We start from the raw sequence: 22489 nt of genomic DNA on the forward strand, positions 1-22489 counted from the left end.
CAGCAGTAACTTGCTCTATTTTATTTTACTGTCCTGTCAAATAATACATCCACGTGATGTCATCCTCCGACTTGATTATGAGCTTGCCTGAAAAAAAGGAGAATAGAGAGAAATGTGCAAACAGAAATTTCATTTTCGCAAAACTGAGTAAAAATGAACAGCAGAAGTAAAACCTCCACATGGTCGTATATAGACATGTGTGTGTCCTCGCGCTACACCATTCGGTTGAATATTCACGTTTGCTCTTACCAGAGATGGCACTTGTTGCTTTGCATTTGACTGGTATATGAACTGTTTGGCGTGCTTCCACTTTGGTGACTTCAAATGGGACAGAGAAGAATTCGTCCGTCTTAGGGGGGGAAAAAAAAAGGGACGAGGCAGAAATGAAGACAAGATAAGAACAAACAAGGGCATATTAACATATACACCCACGCATACGTCCTTTCCCTCGAAGTTGCACTTGTTAATTCTCACGAGCGCTATATTACTTTTAAAAAAAACTGCTTCATGTGAAAGAACGGATTCGTAAATGAAATGAGTGTAGTTTTTTGCGATGAGCAGAATATCGGTCCCTTAGGTTTCGGCGCCACACTTTTCCCGATTAGCAGCCCCTGCAAAGGAATTTAGCGTTACGAGTATGTTTAAGGGTTCGGCAGTGCCTTGTGAGAATGTATATTTCCGTATATAGGTGCACTGCTGCATGTGTATACAGGCGCGTGTCGCTCGCTTATTCATCATTTGATCATTCGATTGTTCCACAATGAAAAAGTGTCACACATTTTCATTTTTCTTTTTTTTTTTTTTTCATTTCCGCGCTTTATTTTTTAACAACCTTGTAAATGATGCCCTCCTTCGAGAGAAGCTTCAAAATAGCCTTATGCGTCTGCACATCGGGGGGGTTATATTTGACGGTAAGGTTAATCTTCTCCGTCAAGTTATTGAGAGTCTCGTTCTTTAAGAACAAATTTGTATCCACAGATTTAGCACTCAGGGATTTGTCGACGCACTGGAATATCTGCTTGGAGTTTTTATTCTCGTCGTCATAATCTTCTATGACCACGTCGTAATTAATTTTCTGGTTGCACACATTTGTAAAAGATATTTCATTTATTTGAATAGACCCCAAATCAGTGTTGAAGTAAAAGTTATCATCGAAATCATTCATATTTACGTTGAGAATAAATTTGAATTTGTACGTTCCTGTTGTCTTATTAGCAAACGAAATGGTGACGTCTTTGTCGATCTCGTTTCTGACGATGCAAAAGTATATATTAATATTATTATTTTTTTTGCTCTGGAGAATTATAGACTTATCCAAAAATGCGTAAGTGTAGTCAAGGACTGCATCCATTTTTATATTCTCATCCAGGGGGTTATAAATGCTCACTTGCTCTTTTAATATTTCTTTTTTATTTCCCTTTACATTTTTTATGGAAAGAAATTCGCTTTTGGTTATTTCAAACTGCAGGAGAATCTTATACGCGTCTTTATATTTTTCATTCGAAAAGGTCAGCATCACATGGTAGGTTGCTTCCTTCAATGATATGACTTTAAATGGCATGTTTTTTTCCTCCTTATTGCTTAGCTCCAACTTGTTTTGTATCTGCGGGTAGGGAGGTATATTGGGGGTGCGCATTTATTTTTTTTTTCTCTCCACGTTTGCGCGACCAGGCACGTGGATGTGTACTGCCTATTCGATGCTGCTATACGTTACGCATTTCGTTTAATTATACTTCGTTTGACCATGTTTTTTTTTTTTTTTTTTTCTGTTAATTTGCTGCCCCCCTGGCATTACGCCTAACTGCCTACAGCTGCACTTACGTAAAAAAAGAAGCAGTCGCTATGCGAAATGTTCAAGTCTTTGTCACAAACAAGAGACGAAACGAACAGTGTCTGGTTTTCATTTAGCCAGTTCTTTATTCTGATGGAAGCACTGTTCAAAACCTTTGATTTGAAATTGAAAGTTTTCTTCTTGTCGTAAGTGATACTATTCGCATAGCCTAATAAGGTATAATTCTTCACCACGTCCTTGGGATAATAAATTACGAGCTTGGATATATGATGAATTTTGGGAAAATATTTCAAATATTTTAAGCACAAAGTGTTGTGACAGTTATTACTGTTGTTCTTCCTTTTCTGCACAAAAAGAGGATTATAAACGATTTGAAATGTTCCACTTTCGTTCGGTTTCACAACGTCTTCATGTTTTTCCAGCGAGAAAAAATTGTTCTCATGGGACAGGAACTTATATTTCATTTTAAAATTAGATTCTGTTTCGTTGTATATTTCGATGGTCTTGCTAATTTGTTTTCTGATGTCCGTCAGGAATGTGACAATGGTTTCATTTTTTAAGCGAATTGTACTAACGTTTTTGTTGTCATAATCGGTGATTTCACCTTTTTCTTTTTTTTCGCTTTTTTCGGAGTTGTCTGCACCTTGTTTTTTGCCGTCTTCATTTTGATCCTCCTCAACACCGGCGGTCTTCCTATCATTGACGGTCTCCCCACTCTGTACATTTCCCCCTGCAGTGATTAACTTCGAATTATTCACATACCCACTCCTACACTTGTTCATGTCATTACGCGTATTAATAAATATGTTTAAAAAAATTTTGCTATTGATTTTATTAAATTTGGGGAGCAAATCCACGGACACATCGTTCAGGAACAAATCCTTCGTTACGAAATCGGTGTCCACGAAGATGTAAATGCTTGTTAAGTTGAAGGAAAAGATAATCCCTTTTTTTGGATATACGTGCAAGAATTTATCGTACTTTTGCGGGTACACAACTTGAAACTGGGCATTCATGTCGCCCCTGTTGTGCAGTTGGATTTCCCTTCCTTTTATGGAGTCCTTTTGGTGCGCGCCCTTGAACAGCTTTTCCTTAACTTCGTCAACTTGGCTAACTTCTCCCGCTTGGATAACTCGAGTTGCTTCTCCACAGCACAGGGCGCGCTCTTCCTTTTGCCCCGCCTTGTTAAAGGTGAGCAAATTCTCTTTCAGAACAATTTTGTAGCATATGCTCTTCAACTTAATGCTCGTCAAGTAATAGGCTATTCTTTTCCCCCGGTAGCTTATACTCAGGTATAGGGGAATCTGAAGGTTAAGATACTTTTCTGGGAGGAATTTCACCTCGAATGTCTTTTTTTCCTTCTTATGTAAGATGTGCAAAACAGAATTATCAAACTTGACAAACGAGAGGTAGTGCTTCTCCAAGTAGGCATAATTTAATACGTTAAAAGATATATCTTCTGAATTCTTATTATGAAGTGTAAATTTTGAAATGCTTTCTTTATCCACATGTACATTCTCAAAATAAATTTCGTTCGAATTATTACTAGAAAACGGCAATTTGAAATGTGTAGCTGATCCTGTTAGATATATGTAAACCATTTTGTCCACATCTGCGTTTATCATAAAAGGTATTTTGTAGTTATAATTCTTTTCTTCATTTGGTTTAAATTGGATAAGAAGACAAATCTTGCTTTTTCTTTTCAGGTGTATCTTTTTTCCAAGGTTTGTTATGGTAAGACATTCCTCATTCAATTCATATTCTATATAACAATCCACATCATTATTGTTGCTAATGACAAGTTTTGTTTCTACCGCATTGTTGTTTTCTTTTTCTGATAGAACGTCCATTTCGTTCTCTGCATAACCTTTTTGCATTTTCCCCTCTTTAATTTTGGATCCCACAACATTCGTGACTTTGTCCTTTCCTCTTTTTGTACTTTGGCTCAAATCGGCAGCGTTTGTTTTGCTTTGGTCTTTTTCATGTTCTGTTTCCTCACCTTTGCTTTTTTCCGTACCGGTTTTGTGTTTCTCCTTGTTTCTCTTCCCCTCTTTGTGACCTTCTTTCGATTTGTCCCCCCCATTATCCTTCTCGGGGTGTTCAGCGGCGTCCCCCGTTTTGGTCTCATCCCCCTCTTCGTCCATTCCATTCTGTGTCTTATCCTTGCTCGTTTTCCTGTCCTTCTTGTCCTGCTTCTCTTTTTTGTGCTTTTTCTTCTTGCCCTTTTTATGCTTCCCGGTTGTACCCTGCGCGTCTTCGCCAGAGAGTGCCTTGGCTTTCTCCTCCTCGCGCTCCTTCACCCTCTTATCCCTTTCATTATTTTTGAAGGTGTGAATCAAAGACGATAGTGAGCTATCACTAGAGGAAATACTGTCCTCACGGATCTGATCTGTGTTCGTTATCCCCTTCACCTTAGCGGTGTCATCCAAAACCGGGAACAACATAACGTTGCCAAAGTCATAATTGTAAAAGGAAAAATTAATTAAAAAGCTAATCGCAACTGCAGTGATTTTTATATTAATAAGATAGTAGTCCATAATATTAATGGTTAAGTAGTTAACATATGTTTGATTCTTCAAAGGGTTATACTCAACAGAAATGGAATAGGTGGAGTTCTGGGGAATACAATCCTGACTACACTCTATACGAATGTCTTCATCTTTTTTTTGTAAGTAGTATTTATAAACCATATCGAAATTGCCTAAATTTTCAATAACAAATTTGGAGACTTTTTTTTGTCCTATTAAGGTTTCCTTAAAATCTATAAGATCGTAAATATGGATCATGTGACTTTTATATTTCTTTTGCTTTCCACTCCATGTGCTGTCTTTCAAATTGAGTTGTACTTTTTCCTTGTCGAAATTTTCAATATAGCAATTTATATTAATTTTACTGACCTGTGTTTTGAAATTAACCTGTAAGGGTGTTTCCTTTGACCCTATTTTGCATAGCAAGTTAAAATTGTAGAACTGTTCGAGGTGTGGTTTAAAGAACAGCTTGATTTTTTTACACCTTCCTTTTCCCCCTACATGTTTAATGTCTCTTACAAATTTGTTGCTATCCATTTTCCATATATTTCTCAGGTAATAATGCAGCAGGAAATACTTACTGCTCTGAGGGATACCATCCTTTCCGTTATTTCCGTCTGGTAGGCTGACACCCGCATTGCTACTCCATTCGCTGTCTGAGTCACTGCCCGAATCGCACGATGTATTTATGTGCTCGCATTGTGGGGAATGCGCTGGGAGCAGGTATTCCTTCTTGTACCTTCCATATAACATGGTTCGTTCATTTTGCGCTCTTTGTTCTACTTTATTTTTGCCAGAACTAAGATTTGATGAAGATGCCGACACGTCTGACGAATTCGTCAACGAGGACGACCAGTTGTCACTATCATTGTGCAGGCTAATATTCTTATAATGGTTTACGTAATTGACCTTTATCCTTTTTTTTACACTTTTCTTCTGTCCAATTAAAGCACCCTTCTTATGAATATCACTCAGGATACCGTTTCCATTAGAATCACTTTTATGCGAATTGCTCGACGTGGAAGTCGCACCAGAGGAGGAGTTCTCATCCGCGATAATTCCCTTTCTATGGTGATCGTCTACTCCTATGGAATTATCCTCATTTAATTTTCTTATCTCCTTGTACATGTACTTATTCTTTCTATAGCATGATTTTACAACTCCCCTAAATGGAACAATCCTGATGGTCTCCTTTTTGCTGTTACACGAGTTGTACGAATTTTGGTCAAACTCAAAGTTGATGTCCATTAGGTCAAAATTGATTAGGTAAAAAACGAAGCAGTAACTTTTTCCTAATATTAAATTATTTATATGTATAGAAGACGTATTAAAAAAGATTAGGGGTTCAATTACTTTGAGATCAAAATCGATGTATTGCTCTTTTTTATCGTTTACATAAAGGTTGTAACGTCCACTGTAGTCCACCGAATTGAAAATGTTAAATAGAAATCGGATTAAAGAAATGTTATATTCATTTACACACCCCTTATAGTTAATACACTCAGAATTATTGTCGTTGTTCTTGTCGTTCTTCTTATTTTCCACGTTCTGTTTGCCGCTACTCAGCAGAAGGGGGCTTCTACCTCGGTTTTCTGGCGTTTCACTGATTTTCTCGAAAAAGTACTGTAAATTCTCATTCGAAATGTTCAGCATGTATATTTTATGATGTATTTTTTGTAACATTCCCCTGCTGAGTACAAACATTTTGTGTGCTTTGGGGACATTTTTCTTCTCTTCCATATTAGCCACAACACCGTTGTGATTCCAGCCCGTCAAAACAAATACATTGCTGTGATTGTAATTTTCGAATGTCATTTTGATCGGTATGCTAATTTGGTTATAGTATTTTATCCTTATGTGAAGCACGGCGTCGACTGTTTTCTTGTACAAGTGGTGAAAGCAAAACAGTTCCAGGCGCTTCTTCTGCTTTCCCTTAATGGTGATGAATTTCTTGATGACCCTGCATTGCTGCTGTGGTTTGCTTGTTACATTTCCATTTCCAATTATTTCTCTGCATTCTCCAATCACGTCGTTCTCCAAAATGTGGGTCTCGTTAAAGCCGCTTCCTTCCCTATGGCGCAGATTATCTCCAAAATCGGACAAGGTCAAGTCGTACTTGGTCAAGTAAAACTCATCAATGGGTTTATTTTCGCCCGTCTCATCCCCCGCATGTACCCCATTAGGGTTACCAACCACGTGTCTATCTTCACTTTTGTTTGTGTCTCCCACCAATTCTCCACCTTCCGAAGTGTTTTTAATGTCTCCCCCTTGCTTACAATTGACTGGCGAGTTCCCTAATTGTGTTGTCTTCTCTTCAGTAACTTCATTCATTAGGAGATTTTTATCCATTTTGTTCATTAACGAAGTAATTCGTTGCTCGCTAAAAGGGCGGAATGCATAAACAGACGTTATGTCATCCAGCCCGTTTAATGGCACGATGTTCAGTTCGACATCTAATTTTACATTGGACATATTTTCCAGCACCAATTCGCTCTTGGAATAATTAAAGAAGGGAACATTTTTGAAAATAATTTTTTTTTTACTATAGGAAAATTTTATTTCTTCCGAGGTTAAACTTACGTATAAGGAGTCATTGCACACTCCATCTTCATCCTTCACTTTGGTATTTTTTTTGCTAAAAGGATTTGCAGAAAATTTAAACAGGATTTGTTTCTTCACCAAATTGATGGCTTCCTTTATGTTAATTTGAACACAGACCGGAAAGGAGCTATTCGCTGGTATGGAGCCACTTAAAGGCCTGATGTCAATAACATTTTTTATCTTTTTTTCCACCTCTACATGGAAAAATAAATCGTGGTTGTTTTCGTTCACGTAGGGAACCTTAAATGAGTGGTTATACCCCACAGGTAACAGATCAAAATTAATATGATTTTTAAAAATGTCCACATTTTTACCGTTATACACATTTCTTATAGTACTTTTTAAGAGTTCTAAATTCCAGTAGTTGTTCGTTTCTACTATATTTCCAACGAACTTTAAATTGTAAAATTCGTAGTTATTATTTAGCACGCTAATTTGTATGCTACCTAAAAGTTGTTTTTCTTGGCCAGTGCTCAGAGGAGTCGTTGAAAATTTGGTTAAATTTCCTCGCACATTATTTGCATCTTTTTTTTTATCCAAATCATCCCTCTTCAGTTTTTCCTTAACACTTTTCTTCGCCTTTTCCTTGTCTACTTCTAATCCCTTATTGTTAAACTCATCGTTCGAGGTAGGTGTTTGCTCAATCGCATCGAGATCATTTAGAACGGCATTCACCGCCTTACATTCTTCTCCCTCTATCTCTTTTAAGCTCCCCCTTTGTGCGTTCCTCCTCTTTATCATTTCTTCCAATATTTTTTTATCTACTTTTATTTTAATGCTTTCTGTTTCGTTTTCCCGTATCATGTAGTTGCTGTGGCCTATGTAGTAGAGATAGCCCAAACTGAACATGTGCATTTTTTTCTCCCTATCCTTGTACAGCAAATCATTAACATTTTTGTAGTCAATGTAGGTGGTGTTGTTTCTTATGCGCAGTCCTAAATGATCCTCGACGGTGCTATAATAGGAGCTGCAATTTATGGCATTGTAAATATCTTTTTTTTCCTTCACACATGTCTGATAGTATGCCTCGTCACAGGGATTGCTTCTGCCATATGTGGACTTTGAGGCGTTGCTATTTTTTGCGTCCCCCCTGTCGTGTTGAGCTTCTTTTGTGTCATTCAACAGGTTGATATTTATAGCACGCCCATGCTCATTAATGTCTCCCTCTTTATTGGGGACACTTTCCAATTCGGGGCTGCCCTTTAGTTGTCCCTTCCGTTCCTCCATACCCCGCCAGCAATCTAGCGCCACATTAATCCTTTCAAAGAAGACCTTTACAAAGACAGGATACTTGAAGCAATTCTTTAATTTCACTTTAAATGACATAACACTGTTCAGGTGGATATCCCCCAAATCGTAGATATTATCTTCTCGGCGCTGCTTCAGTAAGCTTTGTGGAATGATGAGATTAATGGATGGCAAAAAAAATTCTACACTTATGTAAAAGGAAAAACATAACAAATTTTGCTGATTTGTCAGGTATATATTTACCAGAAATTTTTTACTTCCTATTTGGTTTGAATAAAAACATATGTCTAAATATTTGTGCTGGTAACGCGTAACCTCTGTGGTGGTGCTGACACAGGAGGACGCATCACCATAGGTGACACCACGCCGTTGTGCATTCAATTCAGTCAAACACCACTTTGACTTTATTTCATTGTCATTTTGAATTCGCATGTTAAAACGGATGGGAGATGATTGTTGGACAATCACGCTGGATCTTTTTGTTTCGTTTTCGTTCTCTTTTCCTTTGTACCCCCGTTTTTCCCGTTCCTTTTCTTTCCCCTTTCCTCCTTTATTCCTATAGTTGGCAAATTCGAGTTCCTTAATTTCTACAAGAACCTTCGCATTTACATCGGACGTGTTGCAAATTTTTATTCGCTCATTAATGCACTCATTCACGTGGCACCATCTGTAGTATAGTGTATTATCATCTGAATTATAGTAGCTGTTTTTGCCTAAGAAATGATCTAAAAAATTGGCATAGCTTTCTGCTTTCTTTAATATCAAAACTTCTTCAAATATGTTTTTTACATCGAGGGAAATGGTGGGCTTCACAGACGAGGCAAAAATTTTAATGATCTCTTTGTGATTGTCAATATGTTGTTTCTTCCCCCTATGCTCCTTTTTCTTGCTATCATTAGGCAGTGTATCTGACATGAGATTCTCCACCTCGACAATGTAGACAAATTTGTACTGCCTCTCTTCGGAGGAATTAAACTGAACCATGACGGTTGCCTCCCCCTTGGACTTCACCAAACCGCTAATTGGTGAAATGGAAAAAGGGCTTTTCAAATCGGCATTTGAATTATATGGCACACATCCCACGTTGTTGTATCGTACCACCTCATCCTTTTCTGTGTTCCTGATTTTACTCTTTAACAATTTTATTTCGTATTTAAAGTCAAAATGTCCATCATTCATGATTTTAAAGAATCGCGTTTCTTCCTTCTTAACCTCCACAGAGTCATAGTTCAGAATAGCAGGGATAACCCTAACATAGTTATAATCGAAAAACACAGAAATGGAATATTTGTACGTTTGAATGTGATTGTTTTCCATGTCGTAAAAGTGTATCATGAGAGGCACATTTTGAAATTTGGCCGTTCTACCTGATCTTACTTTTAGTTTTATTATTTTCATTTCGTTTGAATTTACATTGTCAGTTAGACATTCCATACTTACATAATTTAAAAAGGAGTCCTCATTTAATTCTGCTACGTAGAATATTTTGAACTTTCCTGTATTTTTCACTTTGAACAAGCATGTTTTGGTTTGATTTACCTGCACATATTTGAAATTAATGTCTTCTTCTAAAACGTCCCCTAGGTGGGCAGGTAACAGCTGATTGCGCCTTGGGGGGGACTCTTTCATGGCAGCACCATTAGCCTTTAATATGGTCCTCCCAACGATGGCACTTTCTGCTAGTGGGTCGAATTTCTCGCCCGAATCTTCCTTCACCATTTCGGTACTTACTTGAATAAATGACTTACAAACTTCTGCTTCCACCACCAGGGATGTGAAATAAACGTTGTTCCGCATTTTGTCATTTTTGCTGAAATTCTTCTCCACATAGTTGATTTTTATTTCTTTCTTTATCGCATTTACGATATCCGTTTTGATGGTAACTGTTAGGGTTTTTTTTTCATTTTTTAGTAAATTTCCTTTTGTAGGATTTATGCATAATGGGGTGTCGCTCTTCAAGTCGGCAGGGTCTACAAACCAGGCAAGGTCGCAGTAGCTACAGTTCTTTATTTCAACATTTTTTTGCTGAACTGAGTTTAAAAGAATTTTGTGAAAGTTTAAGTAATTTTCGCTCATTTTCAGACAGCACATTATGCCTTCCCCCTTTAAGCACAAAGAAAATATATCATACAGGTAATTATGAATCTGTTTGTTGTCTAAGTCTATATCGTTAGAGAAACGGCTATCACAGAGTGGCGCGCTGTGCTTTTTCCTTTCCCCATTCGTCATCTCCTTCTTGTTATTTATTGTTACTGCTTCATGTGCTATAGAATATATAGACAGCTGCAATTTTTCAAAAAAGGAACCCACCTTTTTAGGTAAAAACAAAACGATGATTTTTTTCCATTTCTTGGACAGAATGAAGAATTTCTTCGGGTACACATAAAAATCGTTATGGCTTATGAAATTATCAACACTGTTAAGTTCATTCGCCTGATAATTTTTATCACTGCTGCAAGGTACACTATCAAAAGAAATTTCGACAAAGGAGTCAAAGGGAGAGGAGTTAAATAAATTTAAAACCTGCACGTGCTTATACAAATGCTTAGAAATTTCGTTATTGTTCACCCTATCTGAGTTTTTCAATTTATACTTATCCTGTTCGTTACCACTTGAGTTTCTCCAAATGGAGGTAATATTTTGCTTTCTCATTTTTGCTAGTTTAATTTTGGGCGAATTGATATTTGTAAAAATTTTTAAAAAATTCAGGAGGTGCTCTTCACACTCGTCTTTTAGTTCCGTCTGGATGATATGTCTAAATGAGTGGACATTTCTTCCTATCAGTACCCGGTCAAAATTGTATAACTTTTTGCACAAAACAAAGCAGTTACTTCGGGGGGCACACATAACAACGTTGTTGCTAAATATGAAGTACGGATTGGAGTAAATCTTAGGCTTGTCAATTACCACAAGCAGATTTAAATAAAAGTAGTTTCCAAGCAGGTCTATTAAGCATATTCTTTTTTTTATGTTCACTATTTTGCAGGTGTTAATTTTTATGTTTATTTCGGTCGAGGTATTTTTTTGCAACATTACATGGGTTATATTTTTGTACCGAATTTCGTCCCTCTGATCGTAGGATTTGTCTACTTCTAAAAACTCAATTATGTAATGGTCTTCTTTCTTTTCCCTTTCTGCTGCGTCACCTACTGCACGTATGTTGCGAAAGTTATAGAAAATGTGGTCATATTCATCCTTTATTTCATACTTTTTATTTTCCAATTGTTCAAAGTAAGCTTCCTGCGTAAGTTCCTTTCCCCCGTAAAGGTACAATTTGTGCGCATCACTATCGCTGGTTGCGTTTTTGTTGGGAGCTTCCTTTCCTTCTTCGCCTTTGTTCTCGCTCTTTGCTCCCTTACTATCGAGGTCATTTCTATGTTCCTGTGCTTCACCCTCTTTTTTGTACGCACTCTCGTCTAGTTTCTCTAAGGTATCCTTTTTTTTTTCCTTTTCTTTTTTCCTTCCTTTCCTTTTCTTCTCTTCCATTTCGTCCTTGCTTTTGGCTTGCTCCTTTTCTTTCTTTATTCCCTCCACATTTTCGCTTTCCTTATGGTTCTTTTCCGTGTTTTTGTGGGGATCCGCAAGCACATCCTCCTCCTGTACTTTCCCTTTTTGTTGTTCCTCGCCTTCCTTTGCACTTCGCTTTTTCTTCTTCTTCCTCCTTTTTTCCTTCTTCTCACTTTTATGCTCATCTCCGGCATCCTCAAGTTTTTCCTTTTCGTTTTCTGCATTGTCATTCTTTGCTTCTTTTATTGTGGAGTTTTCTTTTTTCTTCTCCTTTTTCTTCCTTTTTGATTTTCCTCTGTGTAACTCGTTCCCCACTTGTGCATCTCCCTTTGGTAGTTCCCCCTCGTGCGATTCCTCTTTTACCACATTGTCTTCTTCGCGTCCATCTCTCGGGGACACCACACCAACTTGATCCTTCTCATTGGTAACATAAAAATTACACTCGCATTTTTCGACTTTATTTTTGATTTGCATGAAACTCTGCATATTGAATGCGTCGTACCTTTTGGAGTTTGGGATGTCAAAGAAGTAGGCGGATGTTTTTACGTCTCTATATTTTTCCTGCACGATTTTGGAAATTTCGTTCAGAACGTTCCTCTTTCTAAAGCATAATTCTTCGTTTATAAAAAAGTAAATGAAGTTGACTTGAACAAATGTTTGTTTTAAGTATCTCACCAGTTCTTCATTTTTGTTAACAACTGTTTTTACGCTTTCCTCAACTTGGTTGCAACGTTCCGCTGCACCTCCGTTTGGCATTTTTTCGCTGACAGCAATTCTGTCTTTGCCTCCACCGCATTCCATCTGAACATACTTCGAATCAAATTTTTTATTAATGTTGTTTCCCTCTACTGTTTTAATGGTACTTTCTGCGACTTTTCCAATTTCATCCTCCTCTTCTTCATTATTCTGTCCCGTTATCTCTACTCCATCGATGACTCCACTACTTACGTTTTTCAGTTCACCGTCCTCCTGATATATTGTTTCCACAAAATTATCACCAAGTTGGATATTTATTCTTCTTACGTACATGCTACTTCTTTTTTCTTTCCCACTTTGTTCTGTGTAATTATTAGATGTTTCTCCCTTTTGTTCATTACACGCGAGAGGATCCGCCATATCTGGACACGCCAATTTGGAGGAATAGTTATCCGTTCCTTTCCTTATATGATCTCTCAATAAGTTACGCAATACAGTTTTTAATTCTTTGTAAAATGACACATGTTCCACGTAGTCGTTGCTTTTCATGTAACTATTAATTTTGCTCACCTTTTTATTATACTTGATAATTTGCTCATCCACTTGTGCATTTCTTTCAACACAGTAACTTTTAAGTTGCCCAGTTATTTGCTTATTCAGGATTTTTTTTTCTTTGCAAACTACGAATTTTTCATATAGCCTCTCTACAGCGCTCTGCACATTCGCATTCATACACTGTACGTCTTTTTTCGTGCTTGGCCCCTTTTCGCTTAACATGTCGCTATCGTGTGTGTCTTCCCATGATTCACCTTTTTTAGAGCATGCTAGAAATTCATCTCCGTCTTTCTTCTCAACGCATGACGAATATTCCCCCACTTCTTCCGTTTGACCTTCTAAGTTGGCGTTTTTCCCATCCTGCTCAATATCCCCCTTCTTTTTATCACTGCAATCTACATTACGCGGAACCAGTTCAGCATTGCTTGAATCGGTGTGTCCGCTTAACGACTCCAATATTTTTTCGATTTGCTGCTTTTCTTTTAATTTCCGCTCAATCTTTTCTTGATATTTTTTGGTCATATTTTCATAAAAGTATTTAAGTCTTTGTGCATCCGTTGTTTGGTTCTCCTTTGCGTCGCTTCTTTTACCCCCTTCGCTTTCCGCGTTTTTCTTCCTGTCCACACCGTTAGACGGGTTAAAAAATTCCTCATACCCTTCAACCGGGTTCAAATAAATTATATGATTATTCTCATCCGAAGTGAGCCTCAAAACTGTGGTGAAAAAACACTCCGAATTTATGTATTCATTTTTTTTAAAGAAAAACACCACACCATTCACGTACAACGGGGAGAGTAGCACTTTCTGCAAGATTATCTCAAACAGATTTGCAAAGGTGCTATTCTTTTTGTTAGAATTTTCTCCTTTGTTTTTTTTCCGTTCCGTCATGGTTAATTTTAAAAATGATTGCACGTCATTCATAAAGTTTTCATCGTTGAGGAGGGAAAAGTGAAAAAAGTGCTTCACGAAATCTGAGTTGTGTCTCAAGTTGTACTTGTTAAAGAACGCCTTCTGGTCCAATAAACTACCACCATCATTGTTTTTTGCGTGGTCGTTCCTGCAGTTGTTTTTTTTTCTTTGCATACTTATCGCATGCTTATTGTCTATCTTAGATTTTATGCTTCTTAAGTTTGGTGTTTTCTTGAGTTTATTTTTACCCACATTTGTGCAATTCCCATCTTTTTCGTTATCCACCCTCGTGTCCTTTGCATCATGAGCATGTTCATTTAGGACTCCTACTGGCTGCTTAAATGTACCTCCTTTTAAAATTAGGTGTGAGTCTTTATCCCCATTAATTTTCATGCCATCATTTGTGTTTATGTCGTCATCGGCTTGCTCTTGGTCTCTCCTTTTCTCTCCCACATTTAGCACTTCACTCACGTAGTAGTCTAAGCTGTTCTCCTGCGTCTGCCCAGAAAGTGCAGAAAGTCCCGAACAGGCCGCATTCGCCAAACGTTCGTTCATACTTCTGTTAGACGTCCTTAGCTTTTTGGTAGAATGTCTATTCCGGTTTATGTTCCTCTCATGCATGATGTAATGAATGAAGCTCCTTTTCACGCTGGATGGGTAGTTGTCCTTCTCGTTAATCTCTTTACACCATCGTATTATTTCTCCAATCGTTAGCAAGTTATCATTCTCAGGGTCGATACCCGTTTCTGTTTTTTTTAGCGGAGAAAAATTCAAAACGGTATTATTCACGAGGTAGCTTCCAATCCCCTTATGATTCACATATTTTGGACAAATGAGCAAGAAATTTTGTTTTATTTTTTTCTTTATCTTTATTATGTTTAAATATTCTTCGAAATAATTGTACTTCCTTTCATTTGTCTGTATAAGTTGGTCTAAAATGGCAATTTTATTTTCTAAAATTTTGATATTCCTTTGTTGTTCATTCGGGATTGTACCTACACCCTTTGAATCATCTTTTGTTGGAGGTATACAATCGGCTAGTATATCATTCAGTTTTTCCTTTTTGTTTGTTAGTTCATCTGTTTTGTCATTCCCTTTTTCCCTTTCCGTTTCGTTCATCTTCTTCGATTTGTATTTTCCCTTTTTGTCTTTGCACTGTCCTTCGGCAAGTTTACGTCCTTTTTGGTGTTCTACATGTAAGAGGTTTCTTTCCCCTATTTTGTTTTCATCATCCAGTTTGACACCCTCCGTCTCGTGTGTGACTCCTTGTCGTTCCTCCTGTTCCTCGCTATTATGCCAACTTTGTGTGACATAACTATTTAAGTCACCGTTCATAACGCTTGTCCCCTCTTGGTTGCAATTTCTTATTCGATCTAACTGCCTTCTGTACAGACCCACCAGGTAGTCCATCAAATTGCTATAAAAAAAATCACTTTCGTCGTTCTTTTCAATATATATATGTGAGTGGATGGACAGCAGATCATATAGGAAGCTTTGAAAATACTTATAGTAGTTATCCAAGTTATAAATAAACAGATACTTGGAATAGTTGTTAAAGTTTGTAATTTTCATGTTGTGGTGTACGTTTCCACTGTTGAGGAGGAGCGGTTTGACAATAATGTCACTGGGGTCAGCCTGCACGTGATCCCTAACGCTGTTCAGATAAACGTCCATGCTTTTTGTAAAATTGGAATGATAAATGAACAGTTCTATACTTACTTTGGCATTTTTATAAACATCCGAAGGCTCAAAGAATATGCGAATGTCCAAAAATGAATTACTCTTAATGATCCCCTTACTAGGTATTATAAAAATTTGGGCCTTTTTTTTTAAGTGATAATATTCTAACTTTTTATTGAAGAAAATTATATTTTTCACTTTAAATTTTACATTCACATTTTTGGTATTTATCAATCGGTTCGTTTTGCATAAACACTTTTTCACTTCTACTTTTTCAAAATGAATTTGTCTATAATATATATGCAGATCCGGAATGATGTAATTAAAATTTATATCCACTGTGTAATAGTTTTTGTCATTCATGCATATGAACATTTGTTCTGAAAATAATTTTTCCTTTGCAAACTTATTATCAATTATAATTTTCAAGTTGATGGAATCGTCCTTATCTACTTCCTTATGTTCACATGCTAATGTTATTATGTCCTTCATTTCTGGATTACCCAAATGGTAACTTAATTTTACCTTGTCTCTACTTACATTCTTTAGCGTAATTACACCCTCTTTCTTTTCTTTAATCGTTACATTTCCCATATTTAAGTACACACGTTGTAGCTCGCTGTTGTTTTCTAAAATTACTCGCTTCAGATATTTTAGGATGTACTCGTTGCTCACGTAGCCGTGGCAGGACAGCTTCTCGAAGTTGGCTGCGAGGGATATGTGAAAAAAGGGGGCATTATTTCTAAACACGTTGCGCATGCTATACAAACCGTAGAAGCTGCACACTCTTCAAATGATACAAAATTGACTGCGCTGTTTGGAACAATGCAATGCTTCGCGTCTTTATCACAAATACACCTCTTTCGAATGCATTATCAAAGCTGGAAAATATGTTTACCTAACTTCTTCAACTTTGAAAAGCTCCCGAGAATGTACTTGTCATCCTTTTGGTTCAAAATGAAGCATTTCAGCAAATCGGAAAAGATGCAACAGAGGCTGCTGTTTTTAGCGCAGTAACTTTTTAAGATTCCTATAAGGTTATATTTGCGCTTGAGGCCTTCGGACGCGTCTGTTCTTTTAGTTGAGCCGCCGGATACGTTGTCCATTTGGTTCTCCCTGTAGACTTCAACAGATTCGCCCAATTCTCCCACTTCGCTCACTTCATCCGCGTCACCTATTATACCCATTTGTTCGTCATTCGTCTCCGTATGCACCCCTTGCGCGCTAACTCCAATCGCGCGGTCGTGATAAAGGGCCAATATTTCTTCGATGTGCCTACCGAGGGACAGAAATACCTCCGCGTATCTGCTTTTCAGCTTTTGGATTAGCCCCCTTCGCTGATTTTCATAATGAGAATTCTCGTTAAAAGGTAACAAGGCTTTGCTTATCAAGGTGTCTATGGGGTTAAATTTGCTCTTCTTTCTCTCCCAATTCTCCGTTTCGCGGTTTGGATCACATTCTTGCGGGTACACTTCATCCGCTAGTTCTCCATTTTTCCTATCAGCACATCCATCCTCAACATCTTGGACAGTCAGAAGCAACACATTGGATCTGTCCCTGGAATGTAAAGTCACTTTAATTTCCTCAAAATTGCAAATTTTAAGCAAAATGACCTCCTTCACATTTTGCGGAATACCAGGTATGAAGTAAAAAATGATGTCCTTACTGTTGTGTGGCTCGATAAAAAAATTATTCACATTTGTATACAGTAGAGAAGGAAATTTTATATTATACACAATTTCAACGAAAAGTTTAATTTTCCCTGTATTTTGGATGGTTATAAAATCTTCCCCAACGGATTTGTAGTGCAAATCATAATTCAACTCCCTCTTGTTGATGCTATATTTAATGTCTGAATATCCACCTATCAATTTGAGGGGATAAATGGGGCCATTCCTAATTTGACACAAAACATTAACATTGTAATAGCTTTCATTTATGCTGTTATAAGTAAGCGTTATTTGTTTTTTTTCGTAGGGCAGTAAAAAACCTCTATGTGGAATTATATTAAACACTTGATTAAAATTTGCATACATATTATTTTCTTCAAAAAACCACTGGAAGTACACTTTAAAATTACACACATTTTTGATTTCCACTGTTTCTTGGGCACATAAATTTTTTAAAATGTACTGAAAGTCTACAGAACTTTTACTCATCACAATATTAGGATATATTGTCTTTCCAAGTAATTCATATTTTTGTCTTCTTCCATTTTCCACAAAGTGGACAATCAGATGATCCTGATAAGTATTACTAATTTTGTTATTCATAAAATCCACGTCAAAAAAGATTCGGTTTTTTTTTCTTTCCATTGGTCTCAATTCTATTACTTCTTGCTCCATAGAAAAGGGTAACTTAGTGGACAAGATGAACTTTACATTTGCATTCCGCAGATTCTTCATTTCGACTTCTTGCATTAGTTTGTTCATATTTTTCGAATGGGTAATACACTGCTTTGATCTGTTTTCTCTTCTTTCATCTACAGAATTTTGGCACTTCTCCGTGGGCCGGTTTTCCAAATCGTCTTTTTCCACTCCCCCTTGCTCATTAAAGTCATAAACAAAGTTCGCAATGTCGCATATTTCGATCTCCGGGTGAACAAACGAAGCTTCTATTTTTATTTTTTTAAAACTTGCACACACTTTCTTCTTGCCGATTGTATCTTCATGCACGTAGAGAATATCCTCGCACTTTTCCTCTTTGCAGTTGAGCGCGCTTACAATACACACCGCTTCACTGCCCCCCTTTATAGACACGCTCCTTGGGGTCACGCCAAATATTTCAGGGCTTTCATTTTTCTTCTTTCTTTTCTTTTCGGACTCGAACAGGAAGTACACGCTCCTTTCGCTCGTCCCTCTGTTGGAGATGATCAGCTCGTGGACATATTTTTTGCCCGTGTGAGTGACTTCAAAGTTTATTCCGCTATGGTTGACTAGGATTGGAGATCCAACGCCCTGCAAAGGGGGGGGGGAGCGGTATGGCCGTATGTTGGTTGCACTATGTGGTGATCACCCAGACGGTCACGCAACCTTGTGCCCACAACCAGAGAGCAGAGACACATACCTGAGCCTTCAGGGGAACCAAAATGTCCTCCTTCCGATGGACGTTCACCCTCAGTGTGTCCATGTAAGCCGTGGTGTCTAAGCACTCCACAAAAACAGGGACAAAAACGCATTCGTGCGGTTCTATATAAAAGTTATTTTTCGAAAAGCTGAAGACAGGTAGCTCGTTGGACAAGCTGATAAAGGTATTAATGGGACTTTCATTTTTTATTTCAATCACTTTTTCTTTTACATCTAAACAGTTGCACTTTTCAAAGTCAATTATACTAGGAATAATTTTTACGGTGGGACAAGTGCAGTAAGCTTTAATATTTAAAAATAAAAGATCCGCACACCCGAATATTTTAACTTTAATCACGATAAGGATATACCCTATAATTTTGCTCTTTATGCTAATGTGGACACTTTGGACTTGGTTTCTTTTGATCACTCCATCCTTGTGAGAAATGTGCAAATCGCATATGCAGGAGATTTCTTCGTCCACAAATAATTCATATTTCACATCCGTGTCTTCCGACTTGTTAATTAGGTTAATTTGTTCGGTGTACATTTTATCTATAATCATAGGTTCTATGTTGAGGAAAACGGGTTCACATAATACGTTCGGCTTGGAGCATATGGCACGAAAAGCTAAGTTCTTTTTAAAGGTTTTAATTTCACTTAGATACAGTTCTACACTCGTCATGTATGTTTTTATTTGTTTAGGGTAAAATGATAAGACTATTTTTTCTTCACCAAATTGGTTTAATTGGTTACAGTTTTTTTCAATTTTTACTTCATCTTTCAATTCGTTAGGAATATTAAATCCATAATGAAGAGTCAACTCCGAGTTGTTAACTATGGTAATTATTTTTTTGTACTCAAAGCTGTGTGACACTTGATTAAAGTTTATTTCTTCTATGTCTAACAGGACTTGGGGAAAATTGCACTTACTCACTACCTGTAATTTTCTTTTCACATTTGTATACTTCTGATGAATTATGAATGTCTTCTCTGATGTCCCATTCACTTTTGGCATATATACCATTTCAAGGGAGTGGGTAGAATTTTTCAGTACAGTAAAATTTCCGCGTGCAACTTCGAATTCGTTATAATTATCCTCTACTTTTTCTATTTTCATGGGAACATCAAACTGAGTGTTGTTCACCAGTTCGAAGGATAGCCTTTTGCATGTGTTAATTAAAATGCTGTCAATTCTGTGGATCCTTTCTGCTATGACAATTTCGGGTGCTATACTTTTTAAGTACACAACTATTTTTTCTTCCTTCTTGTATCCTCTTATAAATAGGAATATTACTATTTTGTAAAATGAGGCAAACTTGGGACACAGTGCAACGGTGAGGGGGGTGTTTGTTTCACTGTATAGTTTTTTGCACTTAGGGAATATGTCTATGATATTTTTTTTTGTTTGTTTTTTACACCTTTTTGGCTCATCATAATGTGATATGTTTGACCTATCGGAAGGTTCCGAATCAAATGTGTCATTCTTTTGGTCGCATTCTTCGCTCTCCATATGGGGTTCCCCGTCGGGTAGGTTGTCTCCACTGGGGGTTGTTCCCCAAATGTGATCATCACTGCTGCTATCTCCACCGCTGCAATCTCCACTGCTGACTCCGCTTTCGCCACCACGCTGCAAGGATTCATCATTTTTGTATAGGGCATTCTCTACTATATTCTCGTCCAACAATTCGCTGTCTCGAATGAACGTCTTTTGGATTATTCTGTCCCCCTCATCGAAGGTAACATCTTTTATATCCGTTGAAGGGTCATCCTGAAACGCATAAAAGTGGGAATCACTAATTGCGTTTGCTCTTTAGGAATGAACATCATTTTAATATATATACATATATATGTATTGATTGTGCTAATTCGTGTACGCAGAATGCAGCGCATGGCTCAACGCACTTACATATTTAGACTCGTACACATTATACTTTGTTATATTATATGTTAGCAAAAAGAAGGATAAATTCTTAATGAAGATATTTATTTCTTTACGTGTGTTAATGTACACGTCTTCTGCAGTGAGATCCTTATCTTTTATTAGGACCTCGGCCACAATTCCTTCTCCTCGTATGTTCGTGTAGGTCCTTATTCCCTAACAAAATAAAAGTTTTTTTTTTTTTTTTTTTTTTTTTTAAAGATTGCACATTTGGGTTTATCCTTTTTTGCAAAACAGATAAGCTATATTTTAATGTGCTCATTACATTTTCGTAATTTATTATCATGTAGTCTTCGTATGTTCTTTTTTGGACAGGCAGGAACGTGATCTTCGTCTGCAGTTGTGCAAAAAAAATTATGCGCGCATGTATTGGTATGTCTCTGTATCCACAAAAAGGGCTAGGCCCCATTCGAAAGGACAAAAGGAAGAGCGTCATCTTGCTGCTAAGCGAAGAGCGTCTATATCTCCCTGTCGCCATTTTAAAGATAAAATTCTAACTTCTATCATCTCCCCCTCCTTCAGCACATGGATAGAAGAATTAACATAAAAGGGAGGTGCTATGCTGATTTGGAATTTATTTTCATATTTCCCGATATTTTTGATCGTTATGCTTTTTTCGCTTTTCATATAAATCGGGGTTTCATTCATCTTTATCTCGTCTTGCACATCCAAAATTATTTCATCGTTCATGCATCGTATAGGCAATGTAAAGGATGTACCCTGTAAAGTACAACGGAGTTTTTATCGATCGAAATGTGCGCTTGTGCAGTTTTACGGAGTGAAGACAAAAAAAAAATATACAATAAAAACAGGGGATGGTCTAATGATGCAAGCGCTTTATGGGTAAACATGACGCACCCTAGTTATACTGCACATGTGTTGTCTACCTCTGTCTGAATCTCCAGATCATATTCGTAATTTTCACACGATTGCGGGTAAAATTCCACCTAAAGGGAAATGAAATGGTTGTATTATCGAAACGGATTTTTAATGAACCCTTTTAATTGTTACTCGATAGGTTTATGTGCTCTGCAGGGTTTCGCTTCTCTCTTCGTTTTTGTAATATTTTCATCTTCACAGAGTGTAATTGTTAAGACACTGCCCTTCAATTCGCAAATATAAAAAAAGTCAATGCGTTGTGTGAAGTCCCAACCTTGAAGGTAAATAGCATCCCGGGAGCAACCTACAAAAATGAAGTAATAGTGCAGATAAAGCGAATATAAAATAAGTACAAAAAATATATATTTACATGGTGCACATAGGAATTATTTAAAAAGTTTACCTTTTTTTTGATATCCGAAATGTACTTCACTTTGAAGATATGGTTTTCTCCTAATCCCAACTTGAGGTTTCTCGCGTTGGCATCGACATTTCTACAAGAATTAATTTTTAAGGAAAAAAATTTTGCAAAAATATTGTCATCAAGTAGCGACTTACATGTTTGTACGTCTTTTTCGGCACACTTCATGAGCATTTTCCAAAGATGCGCAGACATGCAAAATGTTATTGGACACCCTCGTTGCGCAATTTGTTGCTCTTTTTCTTTACAACGGCGAAAGATTAAATTACTTTAACGTTACAACCCTTTCGTATTTTTTGAAAGGGGCATAAGAAGTGAAGGTAACGATATCTGGAGTTATCTGAAAGTACTTGCAAGAAATGTTATTCTTTAAGATGCCTCTTTTTGTCATGTTCTCATTTTTTTTCCTGATAAATTCTTTTAAAGCCTTTTCCCTATTATGGACAAAATAGGCGGGCGTCAAAAAAGGGGAACCCTCCCGTTCTTCTTCCTCGCCACATGTAGCATTTTTTTCTTTGTTGCCGCAGTTCCCAAATTTGTTATCTTTCACCCCCTTTCTGTTGACTTGTTCCATTTGGAAATCGTTTAAAAAGCGAGAGAAAGAGATGAACAAATGTCGGATTAAGGTACACCTCTCTTTCTCATTCAGTCTTTCGCTATGCCATT

At 37.2% G+C, this 22489-nt stretch overlaps 1 protein-coding gene across 1 annotated transcript; it reads right to left on the bottom strand.

Moving 5' to 3' along the window:
• Nucleotides 1–25: 25 nt before the first annotated feature.
• AK88_02641 (uncharacterized protein) lies at nt 26–22397 on the bottom strand (the record flags this gene model as incomplete). Its single annotated transcript, XM_012480266.1, has 14 exons — nt 26–87; nt 250–349; nt 489–611; nt 833–1603; nt 1822–16223; nt 16415–18473; nt 18583–20352; nt 20491–20679; nt 20789–20857; nt 21022–21243; nt 21411–21470; nt 21677–21706; nt 21806–21896; nt 22093–22397. The coding sequence occupies 14 exons, from the start codon at nt 22395–22397 to the stop codon at nt 26–28; spliced, it is 20253 nt and encodes a 6750-aa protein (XP_012335689.1).
• Nucleotides 22398–22489: the final 92 nt, after the last annotated feature.

This window comes from Plasmodium fragile (assembly GCF_000956335.1).
Source record: "Plasmodium fragile strain nilgiri unplaced genomic scaffold supercont1.26, whole genome shotgun sequence".
NCBI lineage: Eukaryota > Apicomplexa > Aconoidasida > Haemosporida > Plasmodiidae > Plasmodium > Plasmodium fragile.